The 21,360-nt window shown below is 41.0% G+C and overlaps 1 protein-coding gene across 6 annotated transcripts in view; it reads right to left on the bottom strand.

The window, feature by feature from the left end:
- Positions 1-711: 711 nt before the first annotated feature.
- METTL8 (methyltransferase like 8) overlaps positions 712-21,360 on the bottom strand; it is a 108,848-nt gene continuing 88,199 nt past the window's right edge. For 3 of the 6 annotated variants that reach the window (XM_030916683.1, XM_030916682.1, XM_030916684.1), the window contains 5 exons: positions 16,534-16,597; positions 15,262-15,401; positions 9,293-9,399; positions 9,087-9,152; positions 712-7,685 (listed from right to left, as the gene is read on the bottom strand). In XM_030916683.1, the coding sequence (XP_030772543.1) occupies positions 7,495-7,685; positions 9,087-9,152; positions 9,293-9,399; positions 15,262-15,401; positions 16,534-16,597 (568 nt within the window). In that variant the 3' untranslated portion in view covers positions 712-7,494. The remainder of the gene's footprint in view (positions 7,686-9,086; positions 9,153-9,292; positions 9,400-15,261; positions 15,402-16,533; positions 16,598-21,360) is intronic. The other 3 variants (XM_030916685.1, XM_030916686.1, XM_030916687.1) reach the window with 2 other exon arrangements.

Here is a 21,360-nt window from a genome sequence, read left to right as displayed (position 1 = left end):
AAAGTCAAAGTAAAAATATAAATATTAAAATAAATGAGGGCTGTGAAAGAAAAAGTATGAGCAATGAGAAAAGCAATTATCCTTGGAGGCAGAAATTTCTTTCTTGTTTCGATGCAGCATGTGATGCTGGCAATTCCAGCCATTCTCCTTCAGGCAATTTTCAGTGCGAGTGCCAAATGCTGCTTAGGGGGATATGTCTCTGCTCACCTGAGGGAGCAGGGCACAATTAAAGATGTAAGAAGAGCGATCGCATTCTTTATGCCAAGCATTCTGTTCAGCAGGACCGCCTCAGGAGGAACACAAGTTGCTCTCAGGAGGCAGAAGGTGAGAGAAATGAGGCAGCAATTACATAGTGTTGCTTGTGCTAAGTACAGAGCATTAAAAAAAAAAAAAAAAAAAAAAAAAAAAAGCCCCACTAATGCAATGGACTCAGCAGCGGGCTCATTGCTAATTTTAGGAAGTCATACAGGTTTAGTGCTTGTTTCCAGTGGAAAAGCCTTAAAAACCCAAAGGGTGACTGTCCTCCAGTGTTTCTTGAAAAAAACCAATACTTGGTAAAGATTAATTGAGGAAAAAATTTCTGCGTTTTCTGCAATGAACTAGGAGCAATGGATTGAAAACATTTGACCAAATAATTTTTATAAGCATAACAAAATTCCATTTTCCTGGACCAAACCTCATCAGCCCAACTAGGAAAGATGATGCTGGGGCTTTTTTTTAGGAGGCAATCAAAGGCTCATTTTATTTGATAGGTAACATCTGATAGAGAAGCATTTCCCGCCCTGGGGCCTGGATCTACTTGGTGTCTACCTGCTGGAGAAAATCAAAGATAAAGACCCAGATCACTGGGATGCCAAGGACACAGCTACCTGGACACTATTTTAAGTCCATGTGCTCAAGTACTGCTTTTTTTCCTCTTTATGTAACGTTAACATGTATTTATTCATTCAGCTGCCTCTAGCTGTTCCTTACTTAAGGTTAAGTGGTTGTGAAACCACAGACACTGTAGAGTCAGGAGCTGTTGTTTTAAACTCTTGGCCAAGTAGCAATGCCTTGTAGCTTGCCTCCGCTGAGCTCCAGGGGCAGCTGAGGGTGGGCTGTCTGACCATCTGGAGGTTTCAGTGTGCTCCATCCATCTCATGCCAGCCTGACTTGCCAGAATTAGGGTCACTGTGCTCTGAGATACTTTGAGATGGTGCTCAAGGGAGCTGTGCTCTGCAGCCTCCTGGGTCCCTCCTGCAGGTGCACTTGCTTTTTCAATCTGATGCTATTTTTCTTACCCTCTGTAGGCACTCACACGCAGAACTATTATTACTTGCTTGTTACTGCATGTTGCTGATTCATACTCTTAGGAAAAAGTAATTTTATCTTCAACACCTCTTCCCTGTCATTTAAGACATATGTTAATGAAAGACAGATTTTGGCATCCACTTTTCTCTGTAGCTTTGAGGCCACAATATAGATTCATTATAAAAGATGCAACTGTTATTTTACTTCTATTTATATTTACAACTACACCAAAGCCATCTTGTGGGTACCTTTGTGCCTCTCAAATCCCCAACCATATTCCAAGAAACTGTATTCCAAGAAATGCTCAACATTTCATGCTTGAATTGGTATTAATGTGGCATTAATGTACATACAATGTTTTAAATAATGATGTTTTCACTCATATTTTATTATGGACACCTCCTGATTTCACATATTTTATATTACCCTAGAGCTGAATCCTTATAAAGACATTTTAAGGGTTTTTTTCCCCCTTGCAGTACAGAATGCTTTTTTTCTTTAAGTGAGGAGTATGCAAGTGAGAGTGCTCTGCGAGGAGGGATGCCAAGTGGAAGGCTGAAGTCTGAGGGGGTGGGGCGAGTGCAGAACTAGGCAGAAGCAGAATGCTGAAAAGAACTGATTGAAAGCTTTTTGCTTTGTCATTCCTCTCAGTTCCTTTCCTTCTCTTTCTTTCCAATTTGTAATTGTGGACAAGTGTAACCTACTTATTTCCTAGAATGATTGGATCTAGAATGAGCCATAACCTTGAAGGTCATCCGAAACAAACTCCTCTCCACTGCTATTGTTTTCTGCTTGACTCAGAAGATCTTTCTTCCCTGGTGCCTTTCCCAGCAGCATTTGGGCCCATCCATTACAAGTGCAGCGAGTAGAGGTTTTGGAATCAGAGAGTTCTGGGTCCGAGTTGTGACTCTGCTATTTATTAGATGTGATATCCTGAGCAAGTTACCCAACATCTCTTCTGTAAATGGTTATCATCAAAATGAATTCATAGGAGTTTGAGGATTAAATAATGTGGATAGTATACACAAAATCTAGCATCCAGAGCTAAATTAAGATCAGCTAAGCAGTTCAATAGGAACTAGGACCCATGCTTCCTGTTTGACTCTGAGGCAACACTTTTTTTTTCCATGGAAAGACACTGTCTTTCTTACAATGTCTCATAAAACCTTTGAAAAAGTCTCTGTTGCTGGAATACTGTGTGTACTGCCTTGTAGATTAATAACAATACCTCACATATATTCAATGCTCTAGAATTGACAGTGCACTTTCACAAGCGGGGAAAATACCCACGCCAACACTAAGTCTCCCGATGACTAATAGAGGCAGGAAGCAGGAGGAGCAGAGGCTTTGAAAGAGGTCTATTAGCGATGCAAATGTGAAGTTATCTGCACTTGTGAGGAGCATAACAAACATCAAAACCAATTAGAAGTAACAATGTATGATCTATTCAGGCTTCAGGACTTTGATGAGTTGGAAGTTTTGGGGTTTAACAATCCAGATGGTTCTGATAGCTTTAAGTTTTGCCTCCAAGAGGGCAGCTATCTGCATATGGGTGAATTTTCACGTACCAACTAGAGTACAGCAACGACATAGGATCACACCCGGGACATGTTCACAATTTGGAGACAAAGCATATGGAACCGAGAGAGGCAAAGCAAATAAGTTCTCAGAAGTCAATGTTAAATGGGTGTTTCAATACAGGCAAATGTGTCATACCGAATGTAAAACTTTTAATAATAGAAACTGTTATCTTAACTTTCTCACAACCTTTGGAAACAGTTCCTCATGTGTGAGAATTTTTACATTTGGACGATGCTCAAAAGCGAATTTTTAGAAATGGAGAAAAAAAATGAAGGTGCATTTAAACAATATATTCCATTGTTTCTGTATTGTAAGAAGATGAAATAATATACCTTTTACTGCTGGAAAGAAAATGGTCCGTTTGAAATTCAGCTCTCTCAGAAGATGAATTTTTAAGTATCAAACTCTGCCTAACTAACTGGTCCTAGCTTTATGGATGTGAGGGGTAAATTAGAATTTCATGCAGTTATCAAATATTTTAAACTAATACCCAAGCAGTTACATTTGCAACACTTCATGATTTCTTAACATCTATAGACAAAATTCCAAATAGGTCTTTCCCTTTTCTTTCTGTGCCAAAATCTACGTTTCCGTCTAGCAGCAAACCCTGAGAAGGAAGCTGCAGGTAGGTTAAGAGAGAGAAAGACTGACCAGGCAAGCAGAAGACACTGGTGGAAATGGCCCTGCTGCGCAGCCATGTGGAATAGGAAGGCTATGCTGGACAGAGCCCAAAAGAGACCAGTTTGTGTCTCACAGTCCAAATTTGGTTGATGTATTTTTGAAGCTTCTAAAGGTTAACTCACATGCTGTAATACATTATAGAAAGACACGAAGCTGAATTTTACTGTGCCAGTCAAGAGGCTGGCTTGAATCCGCTATTTAGAACTGAGAGAGACAGTACAATTTACATGTGTGAGAATGTGAGAATAATTTTACCTTCTGTTGTTTTTAAAACCACCTTGGGCCATGATTTTTAAATGGAGATACAAGGAGATCTGCTGGGGTTCCCATAGCAACATTAACTTATCTAAACTACCCTTATTGTATGTAATACTTTCATGACTAGTTTGGTTTGTTAATGTATACTTTAATTATGAAATACAACTGAGTTAAGAGTCTTGGGCAAATTTTAACATTTATATTTACTGACTTATACATGTTTCAACAGAAAGCTTGATAATTGTACTTTTGAGGACTTGCCATCAAGGCAAGTTTGTGTAAAAACCTTTACGTGCTCTTTCTTGCCATTGATCTCTGACCTCACTCCATTCCATTCTATAGACAACTCCTCAACCTCTCTCAATATATTTATAAGACACCATGTCTAGGATAAAGCAAAAACAAACTGATCTCAGATGGCTCCAGTTCAGAGACTAGAAGTCAATATACCTGCTATTCTAGGTTATCTACAAGATGACCCCCTCCCCGTCTTTTCTACCTATTCCTCATCATTAATATCCCACACCACACTTGTCTTCTCACCATCTGCTGAGAACGTAGATTCAAGAACTAGCCTGAGACCTACTTCCCCCAAGAAACCTGATTCTTTTCCATTCTTTTTCAGAGCTGATCTCTCTCTCTCTCTCTCTCTGAACTACTATTACTACTGCTACCACTGCTATATGATGTGTTGGGTGTGACTGGACAGCATCCCTCCCCTGTTTTTTTTTTTTTTTGATAGCAGTGTCTTTATTTTCCTTTGAATAACTTTCTTCCATTCCAGAAGTGAAATTTCCTTCCATTCCAGGTTGGAGTGCAGTGGTGCAATCTCAGCTCACTGAAACCTCTGCCTCCCAGGCTCAAAAGATCCTCCCACCTCAGCCTCCTGAGTAGCTGGGACCACAGGTGCGTGCCACTATCCCTGGCTAATTTTTGTATTTTTGGTAGAGACAGGGTTTTTGCCACGTTGCCCATTCTGGTGGCATCATCAGTTAAGCTGCCCTGTCCCAGCCTGTTAAGAGATGAACCAATGACTAAAGCTAGACCAATGATATTCTTCTAGAAAACTGGATTTTAAGTGAACTCAGAAAGAAAAAACAGTTGGAACTGAATTATTCCAATGATGGTTCTTTCAAGAGAGTATTCATTTCTTCTAGGTTCTGTGATTCATAATCAAAGTCTGCTGTAAGTTCCCTATTTGAGTATTTGTTTGTATATTGTCTTAGATCATGATTTACAGGTTTGGGATATGCACATTTTGTTTTGCCAGCTAGACTCTATTTATGCTCCCTGAAGAGCATAAACAAGGCTGGGTCTTTATTGTTTGTATTATTCCATAGAATTCAGCACTCAATATGTAAGTAGTCAATAAATATTATGTAATGAGTACGAGACCAATCTTGAAAACTTCATTTCTACAAAATGTGATTTGCAAGTCAACTTATGTCCTTTTTGAAGCAAGGGAGTAAATAAATTTTTTTTTTTGAGACGGAGTCTTGCACTGTCACCCAGGCTGGAGTGCAGTGGTGTGATTGATCTCGGCTCACTGCAAGCTCTGGCTTCCCGGGTTCAACTGATTCTCCTGCCTCAGCCTCCCGAGTAGCTGGGATTACAGGTGCCCATCACCACACCTGATTAATTTTTTTTTTGTAGTTTTAGTAGAGATGGGGTTTCACAATATTGGTCAAGCTGGTTTTGAACTCCTGACCTCGTGATCCGCCTCCTTGGCCTCCCAAAGTGCTGGGATTATAGGCTTGAGTGACTGTGTCTGGCCCTCAAGGGGATAAATACATTTTTAACTGCCACAATTTAAGAATTTTCTTGGGTATGACAGTTGTCTTAAACAGAGCTTACCACTGATACCAGAAAGGGTCTGGATTCAGCCGCCAAGAGAGGATTCTTGGATCTTGTGCAAGAAAGAATTGAGTCCATATAGTAAAGTGAAAACAAGTTTATCAAGAAAGTAAAGAATAGGCCGGGTATGGTGGCTCCTATCTGTAATCCCAGCACTTTGGGAGGCCGAGGCAGGCGGATCATGAGGTCAGGAGATTGAGACCATCCTGGCTAACATGGTGAAACCCCATCTCTACTAAAAATACAAAAACAAACAAAAAAATTAGCCAGGCATGGTGGTGGGCGCCTGTAGTCCCAGCTACTCAGGAGGCTGAGGCAGAAGAATGGCGTGAACCCGGGAGGCAGAGCTGGCAGTGAGCTGCGATCACGCCACGGCACTCCAGCCTGGGTGCCAGAGCGAGACTCCATCTCAAAAAAAAAAAAAAAAAAAAAAAAAAAAAGCAAAGCATGGCTACTCCATAGGCAGAGCAGCCCCAAGGGCTACTGGTTGCCCATTTTTATGGTTATTTCTTGATTATATGCTAAACAAGGGATGGATTATTCAGGCCTCCCCTTTGTAGACCATATAGGTAACTTCCTGATGTTGCCATGACATTTGTAAACTGTCATGGCACTGGTGGGAGTGTAGCAGTGAGGATAGCCAGAGGACACTCTCATTGCCATCTTGGTTTTGGTGGCATTTGGCTGGCTTCTTCACTGCAACCTGTTTTATCAGCAAGGTCTGCAAGACCTGTATCTTGTACTGACTTCCTATCTCATCCTGTGACTAAGAATGCCTTAACCTCCTGGGACTGCAGCTCAGTAGGTCTCAGCCTCATTTTACACAGTCCCTATTCAAGATGAAGTTGCTCTGGTTCAAAAGCCCCTGATACAAGAGCTTGTCAGCTTACATATCTTTTTTTTTTTTAAATTTTGAGATGAGGTCTTACCCTGTCATTCAGTTTGGAGTGTAGGGTACGATTTCAGCTCACTGCAACCTCCGCCTCCCAGGCTCAAGCGATCCTCCCACCTCAGTCTCCTGAGTAGCTGGGACCACAGGTGTGTGCCACCATGCCTGGCTAATTTTTGTATTTTTGGTAGAGACAGGGTTTCGCCATGTCCAGGCTGGTCTTGAACTCCTGAGCTCAAGCGATCTGCCTGCCTCAACCTCCCAAAGTGCTGGGATTACAGGTGTGAGCCACTGCACCTGGCCTAACAATGTGTATATCTAAGAATAGCCTGAAAATAATGTTAGCATGGGCTACACTTCCCCAATTTTAGGAAAGGAAAGAGGAACTAAAATTCTATTTCAGATGTCAGCCCCTGAATTAAAAAAAAAAAAAAGAGGGAGAAAATAGACAACAACAAGACAAAAAATAATACACTTTGACTTTGGGCTTGTTGTAGCTTTCCCTGGAAACAAGGTGTGCTTTCTCTCTGCAATCAGATGACAATGGGAAGAGTCAGACTGTGTTTGGGAACTGGTTTACTAAGCCCAAACAAATAAACAATATTTTTTACTTGCAAAAAATGTCAAGTTACGATTTCTCAAAATTACCTAACATAATACTAATTTAATTGAATGCTTATAAAATTCAAGAAACAAGCAAAATGGTTAGATGTAATAAATTCAAACAAGCTTGGCATGTCAAGTTTTCAAAGCACAGAAAAAGGCACACTGTGCCAAACCACTTACATGTGCTTAAAATGTACAAAGGAGCTCACCTATGACAAAACAGCAGGAAACACAAATTCTTTTCTTTTTTTCTCATTGTCTTTTGAGAAACGAAAGACTTATAGTAGTCCTTGAATAGCAGTCCTCTGGCTTTGTACCTTAACATGTTACAAAGTTCAGTCTTGAGAAAGGACTGTAGATACCATATTGGAGCTATTCTGAGTCTGGTGCAATGGTTTCTGGAATTTGCCTTGAACCCACACTCGGTGCATTTTCACTTGTTTTTTCCTATTAACTTGTAAGCGGCGATCAACCAGATTTTGCTTTTCATCTAAACTGGCTTTGCAGAACATACTGTGGACTTCCCCTATAAGACAAAAATGGCAATAAAAGATATGACATGTGAGTAGGGATGGGGGAGGTAAGGAATAGAACATTGATGGAATAACTGACCATCTAAATTTCATTTATACAAGAAACACTCTCTAGAACAATTTGGTGAAGGAAACCTATGAAACCAAGCGAGTTTCTTCCACTTCACAAAAATACACCATGCATATAAAAATACACCTGTTTACAGACTGACACAGCAGACATCAACAGATATATAAAACTATTGGTTGCAGCTTTCAATATTTTGAAAGGTGCTCCCTTTCTGAGTTTTTGTTGGTTTACAGAAACCCAAAATGGCAGATTATAAAAGTACTCACATAAATTTGGGAAGATCCTTGAATGCAGCATTCACTTGGTACTGTTAGAAATGCATTTTTAAAAAGAGAAATTGGTTGGGCATAGTGGCTCATGCCTGTAATCCCAGCACTTTTGGAGGCTGAAGCAGGCAAATCACCTGAGGTCAGGAGTTCGAGACCACCCTGGTGAAACCCCATTTCTAATAAAAATACAAAAATTACCTAGGTGTGGAGGTGGGTGCCTGTAATCCCAGCTACTTGGGAGGCTCAGGTGGGAGAATCGTTTGAACTGGAGAGGTGGAGACTGCAGTGAGCTGAGATTGTGCCACTGCACTCCAGCCTAGGCAACAGAGGGAGACTCTGTCTCAAAAAAAAAAAAAAGAGAAATTAGCTAGAGATAAGTAATTTTCCTTCTTTCTATTTTGAAAATGTACTGTTTTTTTAGACATAAGGTTCAGTCTGCTGCCCAGGCTGGAGCACAGTGGTCCAATCATACCTCACTGTAGCCTCATCTGCCCTGGCTCAAGTGATCCTCCCACCTTAGCCTCCCGAGTAGCTGGGACTACAGGTATGCACCACCAGCCCAGCTGATTTTAAAAAATTTGTTTTGTAGAGACAGAGTCTCATTTTGTTGTCTAGGCTGGTCTCAAATTCCTGGCTTCAAGCAATCGTCTCACTTTCACCTCCCAAAGTGATGGGATTACAAGTGAGCACCCCTGTGATGGGCCAAGTAATTTTCTATAAACTTATCAAATGTCCTCCTCTGGTTGTGGTATATCATCAATTTTTTTCATATCTAGGCTAACAATATCTCCAAAATGGAACAGCCTTCACCTTCATCTGGGTATGAGGGTAAAACAAGAGCCTCTTTAAAGCAGTTTCAACTGGAAAAAGATTAAAAAACAAATGGCCATTTTCAACCTTTTATGTAGACCAGTTATAAGCATCAAAGTATGAAGACATCTAATGCTTAATCAATGATGGAAGCCTCAGTTGTATAGCTTCTGAGCTATGATCGATGAGATAATAACTAACAAGAACAATTATGACCAATCATTTCCTCTTGTAGATTAGCATACCTTTTGTAAAGAAATATGCTCTGGTACCATCTCCTCGAACATAAAAATTTTCAGATAAACAACGTCCTGAAAAAAATTGTGAAAAGAGAGACTTTTAAAGGTATTCCTTAAAAAAAAAGAAACAACAACTAAATACTTTGATGTGAAATATAATCAAGGCGTCTTTAGAACACTTAAAAATAACCTCAAACTGAATATACTATTACCCTTTTTAAAACGAAGCTGAGTCTTATCATATCTTCCATAGTCTCGAAATAACAGCATTCCCCCAGGTTTCAGTAACTTGGACAGTCGGTTTACAACACCTTGCATCCTTTGAAAACAAAGTATTAAAAAGATACCCAGTTTGTGGAAATCTTGGTTTATATGCTAGCTTTAACTTTGTTGAAGACAAAATAAGAAAAGCTTGATAAGGCCAAAGAAATCTAAACCATAAACGTAAGGCTAACAAAAATAAAAATATTTTGTAAAGAAGGAAAAAAGAATACCAACTTGCTAAATGACTAGATTCAAAAGTCCTAGAGTATCAAGAAATCACCCAAATGGCCAGAGTGGTAACTTCACAGAGCTTGATGTATGATGTCAAAGCTAAACTTCAAAACCACAGATGTTTCCTGGTACTTACAGAAAATGAAGGTAGTTCTGAGACAGATAAAAACTGAGTGTGCTTCATTTTTCTTGCAAGATAAAAAATATGACAAAGCCATCCCAAGTTGTACATATCTAAAGAGGGAATATTTTTCCTCCAAAATGAGCTCATTCTCCTTTTGACTTCTTTGTTTAGTTCAGAGGTACCACCATCACTCACCACCTCATGAAGAGAAATTATTTTTCTTCCACTATCCTCTCCATTGGCCATAAAATTCTATGTCCTCTTTAATTTTTATTTTTAATGACATCTTTGATATTTCTTGTCTTTTTTGTTTCCCTTGTACTCCCTTAGTACCAACCTCTATCTCCTGAGGCCTGGAAACAAATCTGCTTCCTAACACGCTGTATTATTCTCCCTGTCAATCCTTCCTGCATGTTATCGATTAATAATTCTGTTTAAAATGATAATTTTGTCAAATCATCTCCTTGCTCAAAAACTTTCATGATTTTAATCCATAGGATAAAATTTTAATTTCGTAGTTGAGCTCTTAAGATCTCCTACTACTGACCCCAATTAATCTTTCCAACAGTTTTCCAATCTGAAGCAGCTCCCCTAGCCAAACTGTCATGCTTGGCCCTGAGCAGCCTCTGCCTTTGCTCACATGGTTTTTCCTCAAAGAATTCTCTCCTCCTTACTGTCTACCTATTTAAATTTTATTCACATTCCAAGCCTAGTTCAACATCAGGGAGCCTTTGCTTTTCTCCTTTACTGTTTATTCTACTTATCTGGCTTTCAGTCAAATGTAATCCCTTATAGCTGCTCTTGATTTAGTGTTTTTCGCTAAGTGTTCATGGCTTTATGTGTGATTATGGGCCAGGGATGGCATAGATTTCAGATCTCATATTTGTTCTGAGTGACGGCATTGGCTGCCTACAGAGCTCTGAAAGGACTCATAAAGCTCACTGGGAGTTACAGAGTATAAAATCGATTATCAATGTCTGCCATGGGCAGAGAATGGTAAATGCAAGCTTGTGTGCTAAGTCCTTGTTGTCTCTGCCTTATCTAAGCTACTTAAAGCTGCTGAGGTTTTCTTATTTGAAAAAAATGAAAAGTTTGAATCAGATAATCTGTAAATTCCTTTCAATTAAAACATTGTTCAGTGGAATAGTGAGGTAAAACTCAGATTATGTCATATTACGAAGGAAGCAGATACTGAGAAAATGAAAGCAGCTATAAAATAAGAGAGAAGTAGGACAGAAGGAGGTGGCATGATTAGGTGAAAAGCCCTTTTTAAAAAACTAGAACATAAGGACATAAAAGAAAAAAAGAGCCGGGCGCGGTGGCTCAAGCCTGTAATCCCAGCACTTTGGGAGGCCGAGACGGGCGGATCACGAGGTCAGGAGATCGAGACCATCCTGGCTAACACGGTGAAACCCCGTCTCTACTAAAAACTACAAAAAACTAGCCGGGCGAGGTAGCGGCGCCTGTAGTCCCAGCTACCCGGGAGGCTGAGGCAGGAGAATGGCGTGAACCCGGGAGGCGGAGCTTGCAGTGAGCTGAGATCCGGCCACAGCACTCCAGCCCGGGTGACAGAGCGAGACTCCGTCTCAAAAAAAAAAAAAAGAAAAGAAAAAAAGAAAAAAAGAAACGTATTTTTTGTTTATTTTATTACAGGTTATTTTCACACTGTGCTTATATCGTAGGCTTTGCCAATGAAGGAAAATCATATCTAAACCTTAAAATATTCACTTTCAGGATAAATATTTTATGTACATAGCAAAATCTTTCTGTAATTGTTAAACAAGCATGAAACTAAAATGCAGAAAAATAAACAAATACTTTAAAATGTAGCCGCCTCCTCCTGCAAATCCTTTCCTCTCAGCTATCCTTTAATGTCTGGGATTGAGGATAAAGGCAAGGAAGGGGAGCTACTTTTCTTGATAATCTCATCTTGGTTCATAGTGCAGTTCCCGAGACAATTCCTGAGAACTGCAGGTGGGAGTGGGCTGGGGGTGAGATGGACAAGACAGGAATGGTATGAAGCCCCTTTTCTTTCTTCATCCTACTTGGGCCAACTCTGCTGTCTTCACTTACCTCTGGATAGAGGGAGAGGAAAAGGAAAAGAAGAGACAAAAAATGTATAGACTGCCTGCTTTATGCTTGGCTCTGTAATATTTTATTTTATTTTATTATTTTTTTTGAGACACAGTCTCACTCTGTCGCCCAGGCTGGAGTGCAGTGGCTGTGATCTCGGCTCACTGCAAGCTCCGCCTCCCGGGTTCACACTATTCTCCTGCCTCAGCCTCCCGAGTAGCTGGGATTACAGGTGCCCGTCACCACACCCGGCTAATTTTTTGTATTTTTAGTAGAGACAGAGTTTCACCGTGTTAGCTAGGATGGTCTCGATCTGACCTTGTGATCTGCCTGCCTCGGCCTCCCAAAGTGCTGGGATTAGAGGCGTGAACCACTGCGCCCGGCCAGCTCTGTAATATTGTGTACTTCCATTTCAGTGAAAAGAAGGACAACTCACTCTTCTTTTGTAGCCACCTACAATTTATTCCCATTTAAGCTGGGTCCTCCAGGCTCAGGGTCTAGCCAAATTGCTTGCCACTTACTTGTGCCTGAATTTTCCAAGCTACCAAGATGCTACTTTTCTAGAACTTTTCTGGGGTTGAATCTACTACTATAGTCCTAAGTGACACTATAGATATTGCCTTGCCTTTAGTTTTTTTCTTTTTTTGAGACAGGGTCTTACTCACTGTCACCCAGGCTAGAGTACAGTGGAGTGATCTTGGCTCACTGCAACCTCCATCTCCCAGGTTCCAGCGATTCTCCTGCCTCAGCCTCCAGAGTAGCTGGGATCAAAGGCGTGCGGTACCACGCCCAGCTAATTTTTGTATTTTTATTATTTATTTATTTTTTTGAGATGGAGTCTCACTCTGTCTTGCCCAAGGCTGGAGTTCAGTGGCACGATCTCTGCACAGCGCAGTCTCTGCCTTCCAGTTTCAAGCAATTCTCCTGTCTCAGCCTCGCGAGTAGCTGGGACTACAGGTTTGTGCCACCACACCTGGCTAATTTTGTATTTTTGGTAGAGACGGGGTTTCACTATGTTGGCCAGGCTGGTCTTGAATTCCTGACCTCAGGTGATCCACCTGCCTTGGCCTGCCAAAGTACTGGGATTACAGGCGTGAGCCACAGCACCCAGCCTTTTATTTTTTTTTGAGACAAGGTCTTGCTTTGTCGCCTAGGCTGGAGTGCAGTGGTGCAATCTTGGCACACTGCAACCTTCACCTCCTGAGTTCAAACGACTCTCCTGCCTCAGCCTCCCCAGTAGCTAGGATCACAGGCCTGTGTCAGCACAACCAGCTAATTTTTCTATTTTTAGTAGAGATGGGGGTTTCACCATGTTGGCCAGGCTGGTCTTGGACTCCTGGCCTCAAGTGATCCTCCCGCCTCGGCCTCCCAAAGTGTTGGGATTACAGGTGTGAGCCACTGCGCCTGGCCTGCCTTGCCTTTTTTTTTTTTTTTTTTTTTTTTTTGAGATGGAGTCTCGCTCTGTTGCCCAGGCCGGTGTGCAGTGGCGTGATCTCGGCTCACTGCAACCTCTGCCTCCCAGGTTCACGCCATTCTCCTGCCTCAGTCTCCCGAGTAGCTGGGACTATAGGCACCCACCACCATGCCCGGCTAATTTTTAAAAATATTTTTAGTAGAGATGGGGTTTTCACTGTGGTAGCCAGGATGGTCTCCATCTCCTGACCTCGTGATCCACTCACCTCGGCCTCCCAGAGTGCTGGGATTATAGGGGTGAGCCACCGGGCCCGGCCCGGTCTGCCTTGCCTTTTAAAAAAATTTACTATTGTCCCTTTTCTATTCATTCACCTTATTTTTAGATCATTTCTATGTAGGTAAGACAGTGGTCACTGTCATGATACATCTAAATTCATTTTATAATAAATAGAATGAAATGCTATATGATAGACACAGTCTTCCCAAGGCATCTGCTTTCTCTTCTCTTTTTTTTTTTTGAGACAGAGTTTCACTCTCGTTGCCGAGACTGAAGTGCAATGGCACAGTCTCAGCTCACTGCAACCTCCATCTCCTGGGTTCAAGCGATTCTCCTGTCTCAGCCTCCCAAGTAGCTGGGATTACAGGCATCCACCACCATGCCTGGCTAATTTTTATATTTTTCAGTAGAGATGAGGTTTCACCATGTTGACCAGGCTGGTCTGGAACTCCTGACCTCAGGTGATCCACCCACCTCGGCCTCCCAAAGTGCTGGGATTATAGGTGTGAACCATCGCACCCGGCCTTTCTCTTCTCTTTAACATTCAATTCAAATCACGAGAAAATACATTATCTGGACTAATTTCAAATAGTCTTTTTGTGGTTATGTGTAGAATTTAAATGTTTCTTGTTATGGGTATCAAATGGGAAATCTTGTTCTTTATCCGCCTCCTCCATCCTTTTAACTGTTCATATGAGGATACCAAACACATACATGACATCTTTCTATTAGTACCTGAACAATGCCTACAGTCTAAACAGATTAGCAGAAAGAAATAGGTTATAGAAACTGGGAGGAAACGGTAGCTTCATAAAACCTGACATACCTCACTAGGTGCTAATGTATCTTATTTCAGATTTATTTGGAAATGGAATTTATTCTTCTATAAGTAATCAAAGTGCTCATTTCTCAATGGGAAGTAAAAGAATTGTAAATGTCCTAGTGGCCTTTTAATTGCAAAGAAATAAGCACATGGTATATCAGTTTCTATGGAAAAGGGTCATCATACTCATCAAACAAAAAGTGGTTGATGCCAAGTCTGTATCTCCTACCAGGAAACTATGAGAACCCAATGTTAAGAAACCTTATGAAAGCACAGACCTGATACTTACCATATGTACCCTTTAATACATAGAAGGTGGCAAGATTTAAGAAAGGTAATCATTTTAATTGCTGGTAATATCTCTTTATGTTTTCTCTCTGGAGAAAAGCTATGTTTATAGTTTTAAAACATTGTATGAAACTTTAAGTCATAAATATTTAAATGATGGCATCGGGCTAACCTTAGATCATAAAGGTCCAATGATAATCTGGCAAATCTTAGTAACTCCTAATTCCCTAGTGTGCTTCTTTAGAACAAAATTTTTAAAGCCCATCAACAGGCCTGTGTGAAGCCAAACAGATCCCAAGCCCACCTCTTCATGAACATTCAGGAAGACACTATACTAAAGATGTTTGTTTCTGATCGCCAAGTACAATTTCCCTCTTGGGAGTCTATTAGATTGTTCTGAATTTGTAATTTCCTTGAAGCACTGTCACTTTTAATAGGTATGTGTCTTGCCAGAATATGCTCACTTCATTCTGACAGTGACAGAAAGCTCATTAATGAAGTAGTCTGACCAGTTTCTGTCTAAAAGTATGAAGAAAGGAAAAACTGCCATTAAAAGGCTGCATATTATACATAATGTCGCTCACTAAATAATAAATTCAAAAATTGTCATTTTTGCTTTGATAGTTCTGAAAACCACTACTGATAAAGGAGCTTTACACATCTCCTTTGCCCTTTTGTCTTCATTTACCTGTCAGGATGAATAGAAGAGAGCACAAAGACAAGGAGAATGACATCCAGGATTCCATCTGGAAAAGGGTAAGGTAAGCCATCATCACATACATCATGAACAAAGGCAAAACACTGGGCTGCTCTGTAGGACGAGTGTGACTGTCACGATAAAGGAACAGAAAGCAAAAAGAGGACTTAGTAGACTTCCGGGAATTTTTTTTTTTTTTTTTTTAATAAAAAGGTCAAAATTTTAACCTTTTCTCCCAAAAGCCTTTCCTCTGTCAATCTGAACACTTTTTTCCAATTCAGTATTGTTAGCTTATTTCCAGCTGCCCTAAAAAAATTAAGGCTAGCTCTTGGCCTTGATAACAAATATCCTTCGCAATCCCTTTTTAACTTTAAAAGTAGAGGAGGGTAGGCTTTCTGAGTTAGTAGACAGTATTATTAGAGGTCTGCTCTGGGTTGCTGTTTCGGAACTTAAAGAGGTTCTGCTTGGACTACGATTATTCACGGGCAGGCATACATTCTAAATTTTGTAGGTCAGTACCCTTTCTGGTCATTTCTTACGTGCTGTTGGCCTTTCTTTCTTTCTTTTGTTTTTTTTTTTTGAGACAGAGTCTTTCTCTGTCACCAGGCTGGAGTGCAGTGGTGTGATCTTGGCTCACTGCAACCTCTGCCTCCCGGGTTCAAGCCATTCTCCTGCCTCAGTCTCCCGAGTAGCTGGGATTACAGGCGCCCACTACCACGTCCAGCTAATTTTTATATTTTAGTAGAGACGGGGTTTTACCATGTTGGCCAGGACGGTCTCGATCTCCCGAACCTCATGATCCACCCACCTCAGCCTCCCAAAGTGCTGGGATTACAGGCCTGAGACACCGCGCCTGGCGCTGTTGGCCTTTCTAGTGATCTTTTTTTTTTTTTTTTTTTGAGAGTCTTGCTCTGTCGCCCAGGCTGGAGTGCAGTGGCACAATCTTGGCACACTGCAACCTCAACCTCTTGGGTTCAAGCGATTCTCCTGCCTCAGCCTCCCGAATAGCTGTGACTACAGGTACGTGCCACCACACCCAGCTAATTTTTTTATTTTTAGTAGAGATGGGTTTCACCATGTTGGCTAGCCTGGTCTCGAACTCCTGACCTCAGGTGATCTGCCCACTTCGGCCTCCCAAAGTGCTGGGATTACAGGTGTGAGCCACTGCACCCCGCCTCTAGTGATCTTAAAATCAAAACGACTTTCATTTCTCTGGGGTAATACCTTAGGCATCAGTTGGTATGATTCCCGGGAGTAGCATACCTTTATGAGCTCCACAGCTCCAGAAGCAAAATCACAACAATACAGAAAGGACTCTGGAGAGTTCCTATGAGGATGGAAGAAATATTTATTTATTTTTTTGGAGACAAGGTCTTGCTCTGTTGCCCAGGTTGGAGTGCAGTAACGCGACCATAGCTCTCTACAACCTTGAGCTCCTGGGCTCTAGCAATCTTCCTTCCTCAGCCTCCTGAGTAGCTAGGACTACAGATGTGCCTTACCATGCCCAGCTAATTTTAGATTTTTTTGTAGAGATGGGGTCTCACTACGTTGCCCAGGCTGGTCTTGAACTATTGTTCTCAAATGATCCTCCTGCCTCAGCCTCTCAAACTGTCAGGATCATAGGTGTGAGCCCCTGTGCTCGGCCAGAAGAAATATTTATATCTGGAGTCCAGAAATGCTCAAACTAGAGAAGAAAGGAAACTGTAGGTCTGACTTGTTAATAGGTATTTCCACCCCCGCCCCTCAGCTTTTTTTTGAGACAGGGTATCGCTCTGTCACCCAGGCTGGAGTACAGTGGCACAATCACAGGTCACTGCAGCCTCGACCTCTGGGGCTCAAGTGATTCTCCCACCTCATCCTCCTGAGTAGCTGGAACTACAGATGCATGCCACTGTGCCTGGCCAATAGGCGGTATGATTTTTAATTGGCCTCTTCTTAACTTAAATATGTTCTGTTTGGCCTTTATTTGAAATTCAGTAATGATGGCTGGTCCATGGTGACTAAGGCAGCCATATACTCTGAAATTTGTAGGCCAGTACTCCTCCTGATTTTACTGTGTATGCTGGTATCAAATAATCCTTGCATCATGTTGCTTAGTACCATGTCTGAACTACAGAAAGAGTTCAGCATGTCATTAAACAGTAAGGATGGTCCTGGCTCTCATGGGTTTTATAGTCTAGTTCGCGACATAATTGGTTTTATACAACTTCTACAGGGGTGTGGAGAGGGCCAGCACCCTGAGGTATAAGTCTTAAAATTTCTGAAGGAGGAGGATAATATTGTTAAGTGACGAGAAGGGGAAATGGTTGAAGAGTTTAGAAGCGGGAGTCACATTTAGGGATGAGAAGTAGTACTAATCCTGAGAGCCCAAACTGGTATACGGCAGGATAAAAAGGTGGGCCTTGAAGCATATCATTAAGACTTCTAATCTGACTCAAGAAGCATTCCAAGCAAGGTGAACTTCTAAATAAATATGGAATACAAGCCCAAATATGCATTTAGCAAAATCTGACCCAGGCTCAGGTTATACTCTTTTTTTTATTTTTGAGATGACGTTTCGCTCTTGTTGCCCAGGCTAGAGTGCAATGGTACGATCTCGGCTCACTGCAGTCTCTGCCTCCTGGGTTCAAGCAATTCTCCTGCCTCAGCCTCCCAAGTAGCTGAGATTACAGGTATGCACTACCACAGCTGGCTAATTTTGTATTTTTAGTAGAGATGGGGTTTCACCATGTTGGTAAGGCTGGTCTCAAACTCCTGACCTCAGGTGATCCACCCACCTCGGACTCCCAAAGTGCTGGGATTACAGGAGTGAGCCACTGTGCCTGGCCTCAGATTATACTCTTAAAGGCAACTCATTGATGAATAACTATGTTAACATATAATTCACTCATTCTATGGCACTAGGGATTTGCATTCAATTTAAGATCTATCCAAATAAGTTAAAGTATGATGAATAGGATTTGGTTATGAAAAGCTAACCAGTACTGAATCAAAGTTAAAACTTGTACTGCTTGGTCTTCTCTCATCTGTCAAACATAAAAATAGCACTTTACTTCTGCATGTTCCCCTGTTGTTTCCTATGAAATCCATATAATTGTGACTTGTAATTTGCTGGGTGGTTTGAAATATATTTGAAATGTTCTCAGCAAACACTCAGATACATGTAGCACCATGTGGCTAATGGTTAAGGGCAAGGGCTTTGGAACCAGACTGCCTAAGGTTTGATTCTCAGCTTTACTACTTAGTTGCGTGACCTTGGGCTAGTTGCTTAATCTCTTCTTTAATTCAGTTCCCTCATCTTTAAAAAAGACATAAACATGGCATCTAAGATGGTTGTTTGAAGTGAATGGATTCTTATAGCTAAAGTTTCCAGAAAGGTGTCTGACTCAGAGTAAGCACTCAATAAATGTTAGTCATTATTATAATTGTTGTTGCTATTATTATCGTCACTATTATTATTAAAGGAGATTGCTTTTGCCTTCCAGGAACTTAAAAACTAACATAGTCCTCTAAAAAAACAAAACAAAACAAAACAAAACCCAAAAAAGTTCCATATAGCTCAAAATGCTTTTCTGGACACTGGTATGTCTAGCTCATTATAAAAGGTCTGCAGTCTACCTGTGGGCAGTAAAAAACCGAATACCCGTAAGATATAGAACAGTCTAGGAGCTAAAGGAAAGCATGTGCCATTTGCCATGTGTCCTGCCAGGGTGGCAGCATGACCTCTGAGATGGAATTCCCACTGCATCAGCAGCCCAGGTTGATGTCTTGTGACCACCCAATAACTTTCCAGAACCTTTCTGTAAAATCAGCTGACTACCTTGGCCCTTCTCCCAGCAAACAGGTGTAAATATCACTACTACCACCACACCACCAAGGACTCTCTTGGCAGGGGTTTATGAATTAAATGATCCTTGGAGAATGATATGACCTCTTCATTTTAGAGGTCTAATTATGGTAAAATATTCTGAAAATGTAAAACATTAATCCTATACTCTCTAAAAGTAGTAAAACATAATTTCTTAAGCAGAAAAAGAAAGTCTAATCATTCCTTTGGAAGGGTAATCACTGGTTGCCTTTTAAAGATGAATTAATTATCTCAGGTTATTGAGCTACAGTAATTTCTAAAACACAGGTAGGAGGCAAAGAAAGATACAGCCAAGAAGAAAGAGTTAGGGAGTAAGGAACCAAGAGCTTGCAATTATAAGCTGAAGGGAGAAGCAGAGAGGTGAAAAATATAACTAGCAAGTGGGGGAATCAGAGATATTAATCAGGTAATATGTATTGAGCTCTAACTATGCTGTACTGTTAGGCAACCTGGGAAATCAGATTAGGATAAAATATGCCCTCTGCCTTAAGGAATTAAGTGGTTGGAGAGACAAGGCATAAAGAAATGACATGCTAAATAATACCTTGAGATCAGTCATAAAGTAACACACAATCAACTGCCATTGTAGTGTATTTATGTGTATTATAAGCTCAGAGATCACTGGGGTAAAGGAATATGGCTATGTGACATAAGGAAATTGGAAATTTCAGCCCAGAAACTAGAAAAAGGAAAACAAAACTAACAAAAACACAAAAAGAAAGGATATTCAGAACTGTAAATTTACCAGCATCACCCATGCCTGGCCACATTAGCTGGTTATTAAATAATAGTAGGGAATTACTCACTATTCATTATGTTAGATTTACAACAGTATTAGAGAGTATACTAAGTTTTGGGAGATATATTCCAAATAATCAAAGACAAAGTGTCATGATGTTGGCATTATATTGGTAATTATTGAATTGAGGTGGTGGGCATATGGAAATTCACTATACTCTTTGCTTTTCTGAATGCTTTATTTTTTATTAAAAAAATTTTTTTTTGAGACAGAGTCTCTTGCTCTGTCACCCAGGCTGGAGTACAGTGGTGTGATCTCAGTTCACTGCAACCTCTGCCTCCTGGGTTCAAGCGATTCTCCTGCGTCAGCCTCCTGAGTAGCTAGGATTACAAGTGTGCACCACCACACTCAGCTAATTTTTGTAATTTTAGTAGAGACAGGGTTTCACCATGTTGGCCAGGCTGGTCTTCAACTCCTGACCTCAAGTGATCTGCCTGCCTCGTCCTCCCAAAGTGTTGGGATTACAGGTGTGAGCCACTGCACCAGGCCCCAGATGCTTTTACATTTTCATAATAAAAAAGTTAAAAGATCACATCATTTAAAAATATGCATAAAGACTGAAAGGAATTAAAACAAAAATGTTGTCATTGGCTATGTTAGGATGATGGGGATGATGAGTGATTCCCTCCCTCCCCTTTCCCTCTAATGGAAATGTTCTGCAACGTGCCAATGCGGATTTTATAATGGAAAAATAATGTGTAAACTTAAAAAATAACAGAGCTTGGCAGACTGGCCATAGATAAAAGGTGTTTGAAGAGTTTTGTGTGTTCATCATGGAAAGAGTAAAAGACACAGGTGAAATGCTGAACAGGAAGGGTGAGCCTGGAGCAAATCTCTGTCCCTGTAGTCAAACTCTGCTTTTTTTTTTTTTTTGAGACGAAGTCTTGCACTGTTGCCTGGGCTGGAGTACAGTGGTGCATCTCAGCTCACCGCAAGCTCCACCTCATGGGTTCAAGTGATTCTCCTGTCTCAGCCTCCCGAGTAGCTGGGATTACAGGTGCCCACCACCACACCCGGCTAATTTTTTGTATTTTTAGTAGAGATGGGGTTTTACCATATTGGCCAGGCTGGTCTTGAACTCCTGACCTCGTGATTTGCCTGCCTCGGCCTCCCAAAGTGCTGGCATTACAGGCACGAGTCACTGTGCCCGGCTGCTTTTTTGAGTCTTAGGGTGAGTTGCTGCTACCTCCAAATAATTTTAAGCCTAGACACAATGATTTGGCATGCAAACATCTTACATAGGGTGTTGCTTCAGAAGGGAGGACAAAATGAGGGTTAAGTTGTAAGCTTTACATTCAATTCTCTATGTGTAAAATGACATCTAAGTATTCAGGAAGAAGAGTAAATAAGCTCTGAAGTTTAGCAGTTCACAGCTCAGTGGAAGGATGAACTCACTTCCTCTTTTTTTTTTTTTGAGACTGAG

This window comes from Rhinopithecus roxellana, chromosome 14 (assembly GCF_007565055.1).
Source record: "Rhinopithecus roxellana isolate Shanxi Qingling chromosome 14, ASM756505v1, whole genome shotgun sequence".
Taxonomy (NCBI): Eukaryota; Metazoa; Chordata; class Mammalia; order Primates; family Cercopithecidae; genus Rhinopithecus; species Rhinopithecus roxellana.
Note: the sequence above shows the minus strand (reverse complement) of the source record. Positions and strands in the feature narration are given on the sequence as shown.